The 18,850-nt window shown below is 40.6% G+C and overlaps 1 protein-coding gene across 14 annotated transcripts in view; it reads left to right on the plus strand.

Moving 5' to 3' along the window:
- sema4ba (sema domain, immunoglobulin domain (Ig), transmembrane domain (TM) and short cytoplasmic domain, (semaphorin) 4Ba) overlaps positions 1 to 15,498 on the plus strand; it is a 462,752-nt gene extending 447,254 nt beyond the window's left edge. For all 14 annotated transcript variants that reach the window (XM_063065887.1, XM_063065890.1, XM_063065888.1 and 11 more), the window contains 2 exons: positions 2,584 to 2,678; positions 8,908 to 15,498. In XM_063065887.1, coding sequence (XP_062921957.1) covers positions 2,584 to 2,678; positions 8,908 to 9,710 — 898 coding nt within the window. In that variant the 3' untranslated portion in view covers positions 9,711 to 15,498. The remainder of the gene's footprint in view (positions 1 to 2,583; positions 2,679 to 8,907) is intronic.
- The last annotated feature ends 3,352 nt before the right edge of the window (positions 15,499 to 18,850 follow it).

The following is an 18,850-nucleotide window of genomic DNA, read 5'->3' on the forward strand; positions in this document are numbered from 1 at the left end:
AATTAATTACATGCAGTACCTAGAGAAATGTCTGGAGGAAAGGAAGATATCTTGTTAGCTCAGGTGTCAGAATAACTGTGGCTGCTGGTCTTCCAAAGCAATTGTCCTTTCTGACCTCTTGAAATCTGTAGTCACCTTCTGTTCTGTAAATAATCTCTGCCAGTGTAATTAATCTCTAAATGACCTTGCTTAGTGCTTATTTAAATAGCATATAAATAGTCAAGTTTGGTGCAGCGTTTGAAGAGCACGGACACATTTTGACAGCAAAATAATAGATGCTGAACTATATAAGGGCACTTTTCTTATGAAACGTGCACCAAACAACTTGTATACAAAGGATCTTGCATTTTATAGCAAACTTTCCTAACTACACAGCATGTTGCAGCCAGCAGCATATTTGTGCAGTACGATTGTTGTGGAGATGTCACAACACCTCTATAAAACCCTGGTTAGACCACACTTGGAATATCATGTTCAGTGCTGGTCACCTCATTTTAGGAAGGATGTGGAAGCTTTAGAGAAGGTGCTGAAGAGATTCTCTGGATTAGAGAGTATGTTTTTACAAAGATAGATTGAGTGAGCTTTTCCCCTTGGAGTAAGGGAGGATGAGAGATGACTTGATAGAAGTGTGCAAGATGATAAGAGGCATAGATCAAGTGGATAGGCAGAAAATTTTTCCCAGGGCAGAAATGTCTAATACAGGGGAGCATAATTTTAAAGTGATTGGAAGAAAGTATAGGGGGGATGTCAGAGGTATGGTGGAGGTCAGAGGCCTCACTTGGAGTATTGTGAGCAGCTTTGGGCCCCTTATCTTAGAAAGGATGTGCTGAAACTGGAGAGGGTTCAAAGGAGGTACATGAAAATGATTCCAGGTTTGAATGGCCCATCATATGAAGAGCATTTGATGGTTCTGGGCCTGTATTCACTGGAATTCAGAAAAATGAGGGGTGACCTCATTGAAACCCATCGAATGATGAAAGGCCTCATCAGAGTGGATGTGAAAAGGATGTTTCCTATGGTGGCAGAGTCTATGACCAAAGGACACAGCCTCAAAATAGTGGGACATCCTTTTAGAACGGAGATGAGGAGGAATTTCTTTAGCCAGAGAGTGGTGAGTCTGTGGAATTCTTTGCCACAAGCAGCTGTGGAGGCCAAGTCTGTATGTATATTGGTAGAGGTAAACAGATTCTTAATTGGTCAGGGCATGAAGGGATGCGGGGAGAAGACAGGAGATTGAGGCTGAGAGGGAAAATTAGATCAACCATGATGAATTGGCAGAGCAGACTCAATGGGACAAATGGCCTAATTCTGCTGCTATGACTTATGGTCTTATGGTAAGTGTTTTACACAGAGAATGGTGGGTGCGTGGAACGCTCTGCCAAGGGTAGTGGTAGAGGCAGATACATTCAGGACACTAAAGAAACTCTCAGATAGGCTCATGGTTGATAAAAAAAAATGGAGGGCTATTTAGGAGAGAATAATTTATACTGAGTAGGTTAAAAAGGCAGCACAACATTGTGGGTCGAATGACCTGTACTGTAATGCTGTATGTTCAAAAACGCATCTAATTAGTAGAAAATTGACAACATGCAGACAGTGTGTTTTAATTATGTTAACTGGAGGATAAAAACTGGCCATTACGCTGAAAGGAGATCCAATACTCTTTGAAATGGTACCCTGTAAGGGCATTGGCTCAATAGCCCATCTGAGGGGGTAACAGGTCAGGCCAAGCAGAACTGCAGTAAAGGATCAGCTGAATTACATTCTCACACCTCAAGTGGGAACCCATTTTTGCCTGCTTGAATTATGGATGACACTGATGTACGGTGATATGGCCAATGAAACAGAAGATATATTCATATCCAGTTAAAAAGGTTAAACAATTCCTATTGCTGTCTTCCCAAAATTTTTTGGGATTATCAAGAAGCTTTCTGTTGTGCACCTGAAGAGTGTTTTTTTTCTGATCTTGGAGCAATGCAGTGGAAGTCTGGCACCCACTGTCAAAGCCATACAGTTTCTCCTAATTCTGGAGAGAAGTGTGAATCACTTCCCAGATTTATTTATTTACTGAGGCAAACTATAAAGCGTCAATATTATTAAACCCTGGCTTGAAAAGAAAAATATAATTTGAACTTCTATCAATACTAACTTTTTTTAATAAAAGAAAGAACTTCAGGAATTGATGAGTCATCAGTTCATGGTAGGCCCAGGAGCAGCATTACTGGGTTCATGCACCATTGTGATTGTCTGTGCTCTGATTTAAGTGGATTAAGTAGTCAAGTTTAGTGACAGGCATTCTACTTTCTACATCGATGTTACAATTGTTGTGTTTGCTGCATGCCTTATTTCTGCAAATAATTTGTATTAGTCCTATTCTAAATATTAACACATGGGTAAATAGAAAGAGGATTGTTATTGATTGATTAAACAATGTTGGATTCTACGTAAGAGCACAATTGGCCCCCTGAGTGTAACCTGCTCTTTGTTATAATCATGCCTGATCCAGTCTTGGCCACAACACCACTTCCCCAGCCTTTGCCCCTACCCCTTCACTGTTGCTAACACAGGATGTCTTGTTTACAGACTTTGGACACAAGACATTGAGAATGGCAGGCCAGGACAACACTGCAGGCAGCCAAATGATTCGTTGTTGGAACCCAGGGGTTTGCGACCACATCGTAAGTGTTTCCTGCACCTCTGCTCTGGAAGACAGTTACTTATGCTCTATTATGTACTCTTGCAACTGTTTTATATATTGCACTTCTTTCATAATCAGCACAGGGATGGGTTTTGTATTTACTTACTAAGATTTTTAAACATTCCAGCAAGAAGTTCTGAATGTTTAAAATGGGCTTCTGACTAGAATAGTTCGCACCTTGGATACTGCACTTCAGCCTGATCCATCACTGGCAACACTGGCCTTCACCTGCCAAGACCCAAAACTCTAAACTTCTATCATAAATCTCTCTCTCTCTCTCTTTCTCCTTCTTTAAGATGTTTCTTAAAACCTTATTCATTGGTTAATCAAACATTCATTTACACGAATGTCCCAATGTGGTTCAAAGTCAAACTTTGTCCAGTTATATTCCTGTGATATCTCCCGATTAACCTGTCAATGAATGTTAACGTTCTCAGCGCCCTGTTCAAATCCCTTTATGTGCTTGCTCCTGTCTGCAGCTCCATCCTTGCAATATTCCAAAATGTTGTGCTTCTCCAACTTGCACCCTTGCTTGCCCTTGCCCCTGTGAGTGATGGATGTACTTTTGTCCCTCAAGCCCTGAATGAAATATCTATAGCAGCATTTCTCTGTCACCCTCTCTCCTTTAGCTGATGCTCACAACATGCTGGTTTGCCTAAGCTTTTGGTCCCATTCAGAGGTTAGTTGTTGCCTGCTGATGCTATCTTGAACTATCTTGGGACATTTTACATAGACAGCATTATTTTTCTTGTATAGCATATATGCAGCAAAAGATTCTGCCTTCGGCTATCTGTCCTTTTTTGCCTGTTTGCCCATATTAAGCAATATATGTAAATTACATTTTCATGCATGCACCAGACCTCTGCTGGAACCTTCCCATGGGAGTAAAGTAAACAAGTCAATTTGAATACATACTTCAAGATATTATTTGCACTGAACCACATTTCAATGGTTTAATGGCTGGTACTAAATATGCATGGATCTTGCTCACATTTCGGGTACATGGCATCAATAGCAAAGGTTACATGGAAAACCCATCTATTAGTTAGATGTGTAGTATTCAACATATTTTAATATACATAAAAGTTGCAGCTCAGAAGCCCAGCAGGTCCTCCCATGCACTTTCTCCCAATCAGCTTTTATACAATTAACATGTCCTCCTATCCACTTCACCCTTATGTAACTGAACAGTTTCTCTTTGGATACTTCTTTGTGAATCATCTCATCTACTCAGTGTGAAAGTATGTTCTCTTCATCTTAGTCAAAATTTTCTTTAGAATTCTGTTGGATTTATTAGTGACCATCTCAGTTTGATGGTCTTGGTCTCTGTTTATTTACTATTTCTGTAATGTTTGAATAATATTGTAAATATATAGCTTGATTAAGTATTCTTCATTTACATATAACCCATAATGAAATATGTAAAAGTACGAGAATGACATACATCATCACGGCACCATGACATGAGTGTGTGACTCACTAAAAGTATCAACAAAACATACACGATCTCTCAGCTCAGTGGTTTTCTTTGAATTAGTTTTATGTTTTGGAGTTAAAAAATATAACAGAAGTGACAAGTAAGTTTTAAAATGAACCTGAGACAACTATCTACTTGTTAAAGCGCAGAGAGATGTTCAAGTTTTAAAAAAAGCACAACATGATTTTTTCTTTGAATGAGAAGACAGTCAAGTTAAAAAAAAACAAAGGCAGAAAATGGACGAAATTCACGGGTTCATAAGCAGTGAATACCAGGTGATAATAATCATAAAAAATTAGCAGAAATGGCTAGCTACTTTGCAAAGATAGATGCACGGATAACTGGCAGATGTATACTGAGAAAATTTGAATGGTAGTTTGAAGCAAATGAAATTGCCAATGAGAAACAAGTGCTGAGTGCAATTGGTGGAAGAGCGTACAGTTTGCTTAGAAGTTTAACTGCTCCAACCAAACCACCTGAAATGAGCTGAAAGTAATGCAAGAAGATTTAAAACCGAAACCACTGTTGATTGTGTTACGTACCCCGTAACTGGGTTGCCAAACCAGCAGAAATGGATCACTCAGTTGGAGTCTGGAGTACTAGAACTAAGAAAGTTTTATTAAAGAAACAAGCAACACAGTAATCGAAAGGATAATAAATGCAACAATTCAACAATGATAACCACACATGTGCACAGAATTAAGATAACAGCATCAATCAAGCTCTATCGTTGTCTAGGGGTAAATGACCAATTTCAAAATGACTCAAAGTTCAGTCCAGTTTGTAGTTCAGTTCGCAGTAATCGTTGCCATGGCGATGGACAACGTGGGGGAAGAGAGACAGAATAGGAACAACTGATCATTCAGAACACTGCTTCACTCACAGACCAGCGGGATGGCTCACAAACAGCATTTGGGCGGGTCCTTGGTGATGTCACCTGAGGTCACCGACTGTGACCCCTCCTCCAGATGCGGTCGATCCTCTGCAGTGAACCCGGCACCCAGGCAAGGGCGGACACACACCGGGTTCCCGCTGATCGTACCTTTCCACCCTGGTCGTTGTCTGATACTTCTCACCCACTCGTGAGAAGCGTACCGCTTCCAGGGTCTCGTTACCTCGGGTGGCGTGTGTCCCTGTCTTAGCGAACCTGTCCCTTTTTATCCCCCTGCTGGGGTATCGCCTGTCCATCACTTCAAACAGTTCAGGGTTCAAAGGGGGGAGCCGCTCCAGACAGCTCTCTCTCCCACGTCCCTTCATTACACATCTCCAGACGCTGCTCCATTGTTCCTTATCTCTCCTTCCCCTGAGGGCAGGTGGCAGACCAACTGCTGATGCCACTGATGCTAGCCCAGGCCAGCAAACATCTTAATTTTATGTGTATTCTCGTAACAATTGTAAGTGGAATCAAAAGGAAGGGGAATCCATTTCAGTTTATGTGGCTGACTGAAGAAATTGTCTGAGCATTCTCAGTTCAGCGATGGGCTTAATGATGCATTGAGAGATTGATTAGTTTGTGGAATCTTACAAGAAAACATTCAGAAATGGCTCCTAACTAAAGCACAACTCACTTTTGAAAGAGCCATTGAAATCGCAGCCAGATGGAAACAGCAGCCAGAGACGTAATTCATTTAGTCAGGAATAAAAGTGAGAAGGAACAAAATTGCAACGTCTAAACAGAAACCGGCTGAACAAACTGTGATACAGTTTTGGCAGGGGCTCACATACACCAAAGCAGGTTTAAAGGCAAAACTTGCAGAAAATGCAACAATGTAGGACACATACAAAGAGCTTGTCGGGCAGACAAAAAATAAATGGACTGGACAGAGAAGATAAGAAGTCAAGTTACCGTTCTTCTGCATGCTGCAGATGAAAAATCTGATAGTGATGAAAGTGAAACAGGACCATAGAGCCTTGAGATGTACAACGTGAAAACTAACAATATACAAGCAATATGGCTTACAGAAGTGAACTGCAATTTAATTAAAATACAGTTGGAGACTGGCTCAGCTGTTTCAGTCATTCCACAAAATGAGTTTGAACGGCATTTCAAAGACACCGAACTGAAGCTTGCAGATAATCCAGTGAACCTTGCCTACGACACCTCGTCTTATGCTATACTGCTGTCAGGTGTTATGAATGATGGAAATGAACGCCCCGTAGCCTTCGCATCACATTCTCTTTTACTCTTGCAGAGAAAACATTATGCATAGATTGACAGAGAGACCCTGAGTCTGGTTTGGGGTGTAAAACATTTCAACCAGTACTTGTACCCTCATTACTGATCATCAACCACTCAGATGTCCATTTTCAATCCACAGAAGGGCAGCACACTCCACAACCAACAACTCACCAGCTGTGCTGTTCCTGGGTCGTCCCTTATGCTCACGCTTGGATCTCCTCTAACCAGTCTCTGGAGGGGTATGCAGGACAAACAGCTGAGATAAATTGAGGGCTCCCCAAACAAGGAAGTTTGATGTTTCACTCCTAGGCAAGCAGTCCTGGCAAGGGACTACAGAGGTCACCAAAAGTGGATCATTGGAAAGATTAGGGACAGGACTGGACCAGTAGAAGTTGCATCTGCTGTCATCGATCAGTTGAGGAGAACAGTCAATTGTTGGAGAAGAAAAGTGTCCAGAGCTCTCAGAATCATTTTCCTGTGGTCCCAGAGTAAACTCCTACTACTGCCACCATGGAGGAGGACCCATAACCTGAGATAGTTTCACAGCCAGAGTTCTCACCTGCCAAGCAGAGTGAACTACCTTGTCAGAAAAGACATTATCCCACATTCGTAAGAAATTCTCTGCACTGATTAAGTCTCTGGGTCTGAGCAGGACCATTTAAAATTCACTATGCTGTAGATGTCTATATAGTATACTGTCATATAGTTGAGATGCACTATATAGTTGGAATTTATAGCTGAGCAGGGAGAAGTGTTGTGTATTTAATATTTCAGTAACATTGTAAATATATTGTTTGTTCAAGCATTTTCTGCTCTTTACATAATTCATTATTGGTTAGATGTAAAAGTACGTGAATAGCATACATCATCACGCCACCACATCATGAGTGTGCACCTCACTAAAAGTATAAACAAAATATATGCTATCTCCCAGCCCTGCGTTCTTCTTTCATTTCATTTTATGTTTCGGAGTTACAAAACTTTAACAGTCTCCCCTATAAGTAGAAACAGGCTCACTTCATTAACCCCATCAAGTCCTTTTATCATTTTAAAGACCTCCTTTAGGTCAGTTTTCAGCCCTCCCTTTGCGAAGGAAAATTGCCCCGCCTGTTCAGCCTTTCCTAATAATTACAGCTGCTATGCAAACATTGATTCTGAAATCCAACACTCAGACTTGCGAACTACAAGGTCAGATTCCCAAATGCACACTTCCAGTAGAGAGCTCCACCCACTGCCCACGTACATTGGACTGTAACAAGCAACTGCCTACAGACTTGTGTCCATTGTTTCGATATTGGTGGATCACAGCACAAAGTCCGTTTGATGCACACTTGTCCAATGTGCTCTCAGGTGCTAACCTGTTAGTTTGTTGATCTATAATAAATCCAAATGTAGCCTCAAGATAATTAAATTGACACTTCAATATGTGAATAAGTTTCAACACAAGCAAATCTTCTGTAATCAAGATAGACATAGTGGTGCTTTGTCAGATATCTTTGGCTGCTTAGTAGTGAAGGAGCTTTCATATTTATAAAGGCCCTTTCATGGCTGCATATCATCAAAGGACCACACTTATCAGTGCTGTTGAGGTGTATTTTTATTAAAGTAGGTAGAAACATCACAACTTGGAATGGCAACTGCTTTGCCAAAGACCGCAGGCAATTGCAGAGAAATGTGAACATAACCCAATCTATCACACAAACCAGCTTCCCCTCCATCAACTCTCTCAGCAATTCTTACAGCCTTGGGAAAGCTGCCAACATGATCAAGCACCTTTCTCACCTTGGTTATTCTCTCTTCTCCCTCACCCATTGGGCAGAAGATATGAAAGCTTGAGGGCATGAACAACCAGGCGCAAGGACAGCTTATATCTTGCTGCTATAATAGTTTTGAACAGACCTCTTGAGTGCTAAAGAGGAACTTTTAGTCTTCAGTCTATCTTGTCATGGCCCTTGCACTCTGTGTCTGCATAGACTGCATGTTCTATGCAACTACCTTCTGCATTCTGATTTTATTTACTTTTGTACTGCCTAAATATTTGGGATCAACAGAATGATCTGTCTGGATGGCTTGCAAACAAAAGCTTTTCACTGTATCTCATTAAGTAAAGTAAAGGCATCCGTTAGTCTTGCGAGACCATGGATCTGTGCCTGGAAAGTCTTCACTCTCCAGGGCGCAGGCCTGGGCAAGGTTGTATGGAAGACCAGCAGTTGCCCATGTTGCAAGTCTTCCCTCTCCATGACACCAATGTTGTCCAAGGGAAGGGCATTAGGACCCATACAGCTTGGCACCAGTGTCGTCGCAGAGCAATGTGTGATTAAGTGCCTTGCTCAAGGACACAACACGTTCCCTCGGCTAGGGCTTGAACTCACAACCTTCAGGTCGCTAGTACAATGCCTTAACCACTTGGCCACGTTTATTATTGTCACATGTATCTCATTACATGTGACAATAATAAACCAAGTACCAGTTATCAAAATTGAACTATTTATAAGCCCCCCCCCCAATCTCACTGTGCTTTACTATCATTAATTCTGTTTCTCTTGTCAACAGGTGCTGCCCCCTGTAAGCCTGTCATCGTGCCACCCAATAGTTTTAAGGTGCTTCCATGCAGCGTGAAGTCGAACCTTGCTACGAGGAAGTGGGTGCACAATGGGACAATGGCAGATGCTGCATTCACGATACTTCCTGATGGTGAAATTATTGCTACAGCAGAACCTCTGGGTGTGTTCGAGTGCTGGGCCATCGAAGAAGGCTTCCAGCTGCTGGTTGCAAATTACTGCGTGAGGTTGGACCTTTCTTCTGAAGCCACAACCTTGCATGCATCCAGAAAGTCTATTGCAGTATTTAATAAAGGGTCTGGAATGCAAGAGAACAGGATCATAATAAATCCTGTCAGCAGGGAGAGCCGGTTTTCACAGCACACCAATGGGAAGAACTACTGGACTGAATTTGTGACTGTAAGCGTGGTCTTCGGAATAACGGTGGCTGTCTCAATTCTGGTGATTCTGTACCGGAACAGAAATCGAGTGAAGTCGTTGATTAAGGATGGTGAGTGTTCAAGTATACCGCAGAAGAAACAGAGGAAAATTGAGATCCAGCATGAAAGCTTCCCTCTAAATGGAAACCCGGTTCAAGTAGCAGCATCTGAGCATCACAAAGGTTACCAAAGCCTGAATGACAAACATATCTGCAGTACCCCAGTGCTGGAAAACACTCTTAGTGCCAAGGACTCTGGGTATACCCAGTCACCAAGCAACCAAACCAACCAAAAAAACTTGTACGTGGAGATTTCGGCACATTGCCTGCAGCCCCGGGTGAGGATTGGCCCTGAAATCAAAGACTCAGTGGTGTGAAACATCAAAGGGTGGAGTGAGGTAGCACCTGTGCCAACGTGGCCTTGGGAAAAAGGGACCAACCACACAGAATTGGAAAGCATAAGGCTTGGCAGCTGAAAAGTCTGAAACCTCTGTATTGTGCCATTTTGTCTACCCCTTCAGTATGTAAACGACATGCATGGATGGTTATTGGTGTGTCAGTCACGCTTTAGTAAATGTGTGTCCGTTATCATCAGCCAAACCGCATGGAGCAGCGCATGAATTACAACTTTCCCAATTTGATTTGCAAGTATGGGCTCAAGGTTCATGACTTTTTATGGTGAGGTGGAGAGTGATCCTAAGTCTTTTCTGGGTGGAAATAAAACGGTGCCCTGTGTCAAATGAACTGGAGCTTGCATTGAGAGCAACAGGACTTGCTGGAAGTAGATATGTAGTTTGTGGTATGAGACACAACCAAGCATCACATAAAGTTATTTTACTACAGTTATTGGGCACTATGTTGACTGTTTCATTCAGTGTATCCTCTGATGAACTTGTAAATGCAGGAAGTCTGCCTAAAATCCTTTCCCATTATGTGAAATACACAGACTGATGACTTACTATGGATGAAAATTATCATGTAGCATGCAGAACTAGAATACATTTCTCTGATTCATACCAACTTGCAAGTGGAGGAAGATATGACAAAAATAATGTGGTTTCAAAAAAAGGTCAATTGAAGATTCTACTTGTGATTCCTTTGAAATATGACAGCGTTTTTTATTGAAAAAGGAACTGAGATAAAGGACTAGTAATGTGGTACGTTCTCACTTTTGTAGGCAATTACAGCAGTTGGTGGGCACACATGTATTTGGCTAAGTAAGCTGTGGTATATGAATGGGTCATGTATATGTCGTGCGTTCACATACCTTTTTGAATGAGTATATTGCTGATAGCTAACAACCTTGCCTGATGACAACTTGGGTTCTTAGTTAAGCCACTAAAATTATAATGGTTCGTGAATGTGAAGCATATTAGTCTGTCCATCATGTTGAAAAGACAAATGTGTCCTTGAGTTGAGGATACTTTGGGAAGGTTCTTTGGCTGCTATGGGCAGTTTGCATCTTTATAGGATCTTGAATGTAGAAAAAAGTCCAAAAACATTTCAGAATGAAGAAGCTGAACAATGGAGAGGGAAGTGGCAGTCAAAGACTTGTTTAACTAGATGGACACTTGATCCTTTGTGTACCATGAGCACGAGACTACTTCCCTAGGTGTATCAGTCAGTATAAATGTGAAATGTTAATGTGGTTAAAGATAGAGATGGGAAAGATTTTCTGGATGACAGAAAATTAAAACTTTCCTTCTAAGTGGCGACCAGAGTGATTCCATTTTTAAATAGCTGAGCATGTAGCCCTAATAAAGAACAAAAGTTAGATCCTGAGCCAGTTTGTTAAGGTCCTAACATTTCTTTGGCTAAGGCTATTGCTTTGAAATTGGCCTTTGTGCATTTTTTGGGTGGTAAGTAGGAGCTTTAAACTAAATCGGAGACTGCAAGGAAAAGGTGAATTTGGGACATCTTTGTTTTAAGAAATCATCATTGTGGTTTTCCCCCTTTTAAGAACTTTGAAAGTCAACCTAAATATCGCAGTAGCTGCAACCCAACAGACATTTTATGAACTGTTGACGTAGGTCAGCACTTTTGAAAAGATGGCTACGTTAAGTATAAGAATGGATTGTGGAAGATGGCGACTAAGAGGGATTACTTCAGAGTAGGGAGAGAGTGAAGGTACATTGGTCTTTACAACGTAAATCATCCCTTCCTCTAACTGTGAAATGGACCCCCAGTGATACTGAGTAGCCCTCCTCCCTTTCTATTAGCATTGGGTTCATTCCGCAGATTGGTGCTCCTCCCCTTCCCTCTCTTCCGTGGTCTTCTGTCCTCTCCCATCAGATTCCCCCTTCTCCAGCCCTTTATCTCTTCCACCAATCAACTTGCCAGCTCTTTACTTCACCCCTCCCCCTCTCCCGGTTTCACCCATCACCTACCACCTTGTACTTCTTCCTCCCCTCCCCCCCCCCACCTTCTTAGGACTCCTTTCCAGTCCTGATGAAGGGTCTCGGCTCGAAATGTTTACTCTTTTCCATAGATGCTGCCTGGCCTCCTGAGTTCCTCCAGCAATTTATGGGTGTTGTTCCACAGACTGAGGTGTTTATGACTTGCAATTAGCAATTCACAGAGCCCCTAATTTGAACAAAGCTATAGAATACTTTTTACATAGAAAAATCATTAATTGCATGAATGAGTATTCATTCTTCATTCAGTATAATTTGTAAATTATGATTTTTTGATCTAATTTCTATCCTCAAGTAATTAAAATGAAGTAATGTATGAGAAATATAACAGGGAAACAAAACCTTTGTTAAGATGAATAATGTAAAATTACTCAACATCAGTCTTAGCCAATGAAATAACACCTGGAGAAAGTCCCTATTTCCTAGTGGATGGGACTTCAACAAAAAGTGGGCCCAAACAAGTCAACATGTGCATAAGGTACTTCTCCTGCGTAATTTATGCTGAAACAAGAGCATTTGGGTCCAATTTCTGGGGACGTCATTAAGTACATAATGAAAAAGCCCAATTACTTTATATTTCCTTTTAGAACAAACTTTGTATGGGATTTAAATTTACATTTACACCAATTCCATTTCACTCTCCCCAAGTGTTGGGCACATGGCCAAGTGGTTAAGGCGTTCATCTAGTTACCTCAAGGTTGCTAGTTCGAGCCTCAGCTGTGGCAGCGTGTTTGTGCCCTTGAGCAAGGCACTTAATCACACATCGCTCTAGTCTGTGCGAGGAGTGGCGCCCCACACAGACTTCCAATCTGCACCTTGTAAGGCATGAAAATGCCCAACGCAGGCCTCTCATGGTCTGAGTTGACGTTCCCTCCCCCCGCCCAAGTTCCCATCAATTTCTCCCCAGATTCACCACTAATACTTCACTCACCTGCGCAAAAGGAACAATTATCAATGGCCATTTAACCAACCAAATCCCATGTGTCTGGCATGTGGGATGAAACCAGAATAATCAGAGGAAGACGAACCAGTCACAGGGAGAACGTGTGACTCCATACAGTCAATACCAGAGCTAGTAAACACTGCCCTCCATCATATCCAATAATGACAGGAAGCTGAGGTAGAGTTGTTGAAGTGGAAAAGCGATTGTACTGGAGCATTTCCACTCTCTTGACCTCAGGAGTCCGGATGTAGTGATAGGAGCAGCCATCACATGTAATAGGTTTTTATAAGTACAACTGTTTCTGTCAGGGAGGTACATGCAAGTATCTGTTCGGCTTCTCAGAAGTAATCCCATGAGAAGATAATTAACAGCGCATAATATAATCATCATTCTCCAGCTTTCATCTCCTTCCTGATATTACACTTAGATTCACAATTTCTGCTTTCTTCGTAATTAACCTGATTTCTCATGCAAGTGTTTTCACAGTTCACATATTCAGGCAGGGATGCATAAATAACAATGTAACTAGCGTGTTAAGTATGAAAAATATGTCTTAAGTCTAAATTTGATTTGATTTTACCCAATTTCACATTTATTGAAAATTATTAAGTTGTGAAGCCAGAATTTAGTGTAAATGCAGTGGATGGCCCTGTATTGTAACGGGACACTCCTTTATGGATCATATTTAAAACTGTGGTATGAAGCCTGTTGCCTGCTTATGTAGAAGAGCTGATAACATGTTATCCTATTGACAGCATAATGTAACTTCCAAAGCAATTTAAAGCACAGAAATGTAACGATAGAAACAGACCATTCAGCCTCTCAAGTCTGTTCTGTTTGTTAGCTAGACAATACATACTTTTACTGCCTCTACTTTCTTAGGTCAACAGGTCCACACCAGTAGGTAATGACTCTACAAGCCAGCCTTCCTTTTTCTCTCCTTTAAGAAGCATTAGAAGAATTTCCTTTTAATCCTTTCCTCCTGCTTCATCTTCCCTTGTTCCGCGCCCCCCCGCCATGCCACTGTTTTCAGATTTCTCATCCTCCTCCTTTTGCCCTTCCCCCATCCACTCCAGCTGACCCTGATAATTCAACATTTCAAATTTGGTTGCCGCTAACTTCCAGGATGAAGAGCCGTCTCATCATTTCCTCCCAAGAGCAATTTGAGAGATGTGAAAAGCACATCAAAAAGGCATCTGAGTTTTAACTGACAGATTCTATTACCACTGTGGCACAAATCTCCACTTGAGAACAAAGTCTGATCTGAGTACCTTTCAACTCAGTGAGCATGCAGTGTTCCATATTACTGCTTTTTTAGTGAATATTTTGAGAAAATAATTTTTTTTAAACAAATGTAACAGCATTATAAGTTGCTAATTAAAGTATAATTTTATGAGAGAACTCGAGCAAAGTTTTACAAAGGTACACTTGTATGCTATAACGCTCAATATGGTATTAATCAATTAGACATAAACCACCAATCTCCAACTGGTAACTGTTGTTTTCTGATTTCCTATGCACTATGTACAAAATCTTTCTGTTGGGTACCAGTGGCTGCACAATGCCATTTAAGTTTGGGCTTTTGCACATATGCTGTAAATATTGTATTGATTGTGTTTGTGTATTTTCTGTAAATTGTGATAAAGATGTTTCCCATCATCCCTCCACCTTTGCGGACAGATTTCTTAAACTATTAAGTTTACAAATGTTCATTTGCCTTTTGTAAATTGCTAATGTAGTGTAAGAATTCCAACTGAGAATTGTGTTAGCATTTGGCATTTTCATTGTGTTAGGTGTAGGCTTGGCAGTCTTAATTAATGAAAGCTGAGGAAATCAATCTAAATAGCTCTTTGCTCTTGTGTGTCTGTTTTTACAATTAAATACTATCAGAAAGGAATGACCAAACATAAAATGTATTTTCAGATGTTATTTTTCTGAAGTTTTCTACAGTTGGGCTGAAGATATCATTGTCCTTTATACTTGTGAAGCCTCCGGTGGCTAATTTTAAATTGAAAAACATTTTTAGTATCGAGTACTACGAAGTGACTGTTATGATGGTATTTGTTAACCATGGTTCAAGAAGGGAAACAATTAGTTTAAGTTGCTGAGGATATATTTAGAGATAAACAGATTGATTAAGAACACTAAAGAACATTGATATGGGGCATGTTGCAAAGCATTCCAAGTGTGCAACCTTCAACAATTATCTGTAATAGGTAAGGATACTTCAAAGATAATCCATTGGTCATAAAGCACTTTGAGATCTCCTGTGAACTTTATAAGATGGTGTATAAATGTAGCTTCTTAAAAAGCATTATTTCAGTATGGTATACCAAAGTTACTTATTATTAATAATAATGTGACCAATGTGTACATATTCGCAACCTTGGATTCAGGTGATTAGGGTGTTCTAATTATTGAACAATATTAACACTGGCAGTTACAATTATCTTAATAGAAACCACTGAACTAGTCCACGGGATTGTGCTGGGGGTTTAGGCCAGCACTTAAACGTGGATTATGTGTGAATCCTCCGGAATGAATCGTCTTATTGTTAGTAAAATGGAAATATAAACAAATAGGTGAAATTTGCCTTTTTAAAGCATCTGATACAAATGACAGTCGACACTTTTGGAGTCTCTATCAAAACACATTGTCAGGGCTGCCAAGCCTTCTAGATAGCACTAAATCAAAAATTGTGCTTGTTTAGTGTTTTGTATGTTAATCTTGTAACTGTATTGTATTATTAAAAAAGCACTTTATTTCCTTTTATTTGTAATAAAACAATAAAAATCCTGTATTTTGGTACCGACATTTGTGAATGAATTTGGCCTTGCGTTTTGGTAATGAAGTTCATGTACAGTGGACCTAGTTATGCACAAGAATGGGGGAGAAATTCTAATACAATAGGAGCACCAAACATGAAATGGCTGGGTTTTGGGTTAACTATGAAATGAAAGTGGATTACTTCCAGGCTGAAGTTGAATTTCCCTTCTCTTCAATGCCTGATGTGATGCTATTTATTTATTAGTTCAGCTTTCAGTGTCATTAGCAAAGCTGATGTTTACTATCTATGCATAATTGCCTTTGGAAAGGTGTTGATGAGCCTCTACAATTAATAACATGGGAATTGTCGTTCTAGCACTCCAGACCCACCAGTACTTCAGCAGAAGGACTGCAGCAGTTCTGGATGCTAGAAGCCCCAGGATTTTAACCCCGTGCCAATGAATGAACAGTGACATATCTCCAAGTGAGGAATGCACTAAACTTGGAGTACCCACAGATGTCATCATCCTATATGCTTGAAGCACTTCTTCCTCCTGAGGATGGTGGCCATAGTCCTCTGGAGGAATATGTGCTTTTGGCATTTGTTGTTAGAGAAGATTAGGTGAGTTATTGCAGAGCCACATGGTGCATATTAGAAATATTTGTGGCAGAGGAATTAACTGTTTAGAAATGTGAATGGTAAACCAATCAAGCAGGTTGTTGGTCGTAGAACAAAGCACTAAGTACTGGAGGTGCTCAGCAAGTCAGGCAGCCTCTATAGAGGGAAATGGGGAAATAGACATGTGAGGTTCTGGGTTAGGACCCTTCATCTGGACTGAATAATGAAGGATGTGATCCTGAAATAGCGACAGACCATTTCCTTCCATAGATGCTGCCTGACCCACTGAGTTCCTCAAATGTTTTGTGTTGCTTCAGATTCCAGCGTCTGCAGCCTCTTGTGTCTCTGCTTTGTCCTGGATGGCACTGAACTTCTGGAGAGTTAGTGGAGCTGCATTCACCCAGGAAAGTAAAGAATATTTCATTACATGTCTGAGTTATGCCTTGTGGGAAATGGAATCAGTCATTGCAGGGTACTCAGTCTCTTCCTGGAACAAGATTCCACACTATTTGTGTGGCTGGTCCAGTTTACTTTCTTGTCAATGCTGACACCCACCCACCACCCACCACCTTGCCCAGGACATTTATGTGTGGTGTTAGTAATGTCATTCAGTGTCAAGAATTGATGGTTAGATTCTCTCTTGTTGAAGATGGTCAATTACTGGCAACTCTGTTGTATAAGTATTAATGTTATCACCCCTGTCTGAATGGTGTCTAAAACCTGCTGTTTGCAAAGACAGTCTGCTTTATTTGTGAATAAAACTAAGCATTATGCCTGGTGTTACCCCTCTGTTGATAACCATCATTAATAAAGCACTTCAAAATAATTAAGAACATAATAAATAAAAGCAGGGGTAAGCTTTTGCTTCCTCACTCCTGCTCCATGGTTCATCAAGATTACAGCTATTCTACTTCAACACTATTTTTCCTGCATTACTTCCAAATATTCAGAAATCCATCAGTGATTATTTTGAATTAATTCCTTAACTATTGCAGCATTGAGGTAGAGGCTAAACATTGAGTGAGTGAAGAAATTTGTCCACATTTCAGTCCTAAATGGCCTACCTCTAATTCAGCAACACCATCCTCTGCAGTCTTGAGACGCACCCTTCCAGCTGTTGAGCCTAAGGTCTCCTTTCATTCTTCAAGCTGTCTTCACACTGCATCCCTGGAACTAGTTGAATGTTTGGAGCAAGGACACTGTTTACATGAACAAAGTCACTAGAGAGACTGAAGCTAGTGTTGTTTTATTCAACAAAATTCTGGAGGAAGAGACCCAATATTACACGACATTTTATATGCTAAAGATCAAAGGTAGCAGCAGGACAATTCTACACTTACAATGTATCTACAATGCTTCCTTTGAATTACATTATCATTTTCGCACCACCTTCTTTGCATCCAGGCACACAAAATTAATGTTAATTAGCTTGCCTGGTTTTCAATTAACTGGGTATCCACAACTCCAGGAAACTTGTCCAGGTCTGCATTTTAAATTTAATCTACAATCCACATTCAGATCTAAAGATTGGTTGCTGAAGTTAATACCCTAACTCCAGAATACACCCTAACAGCTTGCAGTGATAGTCTCTAAGGGAATACAGCAAGGAAATACATCCTTCCTCCAAAAAAATCCATGCCAACCATCAAGCATTTATTTTAACATTCATGTAACCATAATAAAAACAGAGTATTTACAGAAGAAAAATGCATTGTATCCTCTCAATATTTAGTAATCTGACAATATTAAATTAGAAACTCATCTGATGAGAAATGCACCACTGGATATCCAACATATCGATGCAGCTATAAAGAATGCAAGACAGTGACTGTACTTTCATTAGGAGTTTGAAAAGATTTGGTATGTCAACAAAGACACTCAAAAACTTCTATAGATTGACCATGGAGAGCATTCTGACAAGGGGGCTACTACAAAGGACGAAAAGAAACTGCAGTGGGTCATAAATTTAGTCAACCCCATCTTGGGTACTAGCCTACGAAGTACCCAGGACATCTTCAAGGAACGGTGTCTCAGAAAGGCAGAGTCCATTATTAAAAATCCCCAGCACCTAGGGCATGCCCTTTTCTCACTGTTACCATCAGGTAGGACGTACAGAAGCCTGAAGGCACACACTCAGCAATTCAGGAAAAGCTGCTTTCCTTCTGCCATCCAATTCCTAAATGAACATTGAACCCGTGAACACTACCTCACTTTTTTAATATATATTATTTGTTTTTGCACAATTTTTAAACTATTCAATATACATATACTACAATTGATTTATTTATTGATTGATTTTTTTCTTCTATATTATGTATTGCATTGAACTGCTGCTGCTAAGTTAATTAATTTCACGACACATGCTGGTGATAATAAACCCAATTCTGCTTCTAGAAACATAGAAAACCTACAGCACAATACAGGCCTTTCAGCCCACAAAGCTGTGGTGAACATGTCCTTACCTTAGAAGTTACCTAGGGTTACCCATAGCCCTCTACTTTTCTAAGCTCCATGTACAATTGCAGGAGTCTTTTAAAAGACCCTATTGTTTCCACCTCCACCACTGTCGCCAGCAGCCCATTCCACGCTCTCGCTACTCTCTGCATAAAAACTTACATCTGACATCTCCTCTGTACCTGCTTCCGAGCACCTTAAAACTGTGCCCTCTCGTGTTATCCATTTCAGCCCTGGGAAAAAGCCTCTGACGATCCATACAATCAATGCCTCTCATCATCTTGTACAACTCTATCAGGTCACCTCTCATCCTCTGTTGTT

Source organism: Mobula hypostoma, chromosome 13, assembly GCF_963921235.1.
Source record: "Mobula hypostoma chromosome 13, sMobHyp1.1, whole genome shotgun sequence".
NCBI classification, from domain to species: Eukaryota; Metazoa; Chordata; class Chondrichthyes; order Myliobatiformes; family Myliobatidae; genus Mobula; species Mobula hypostoma.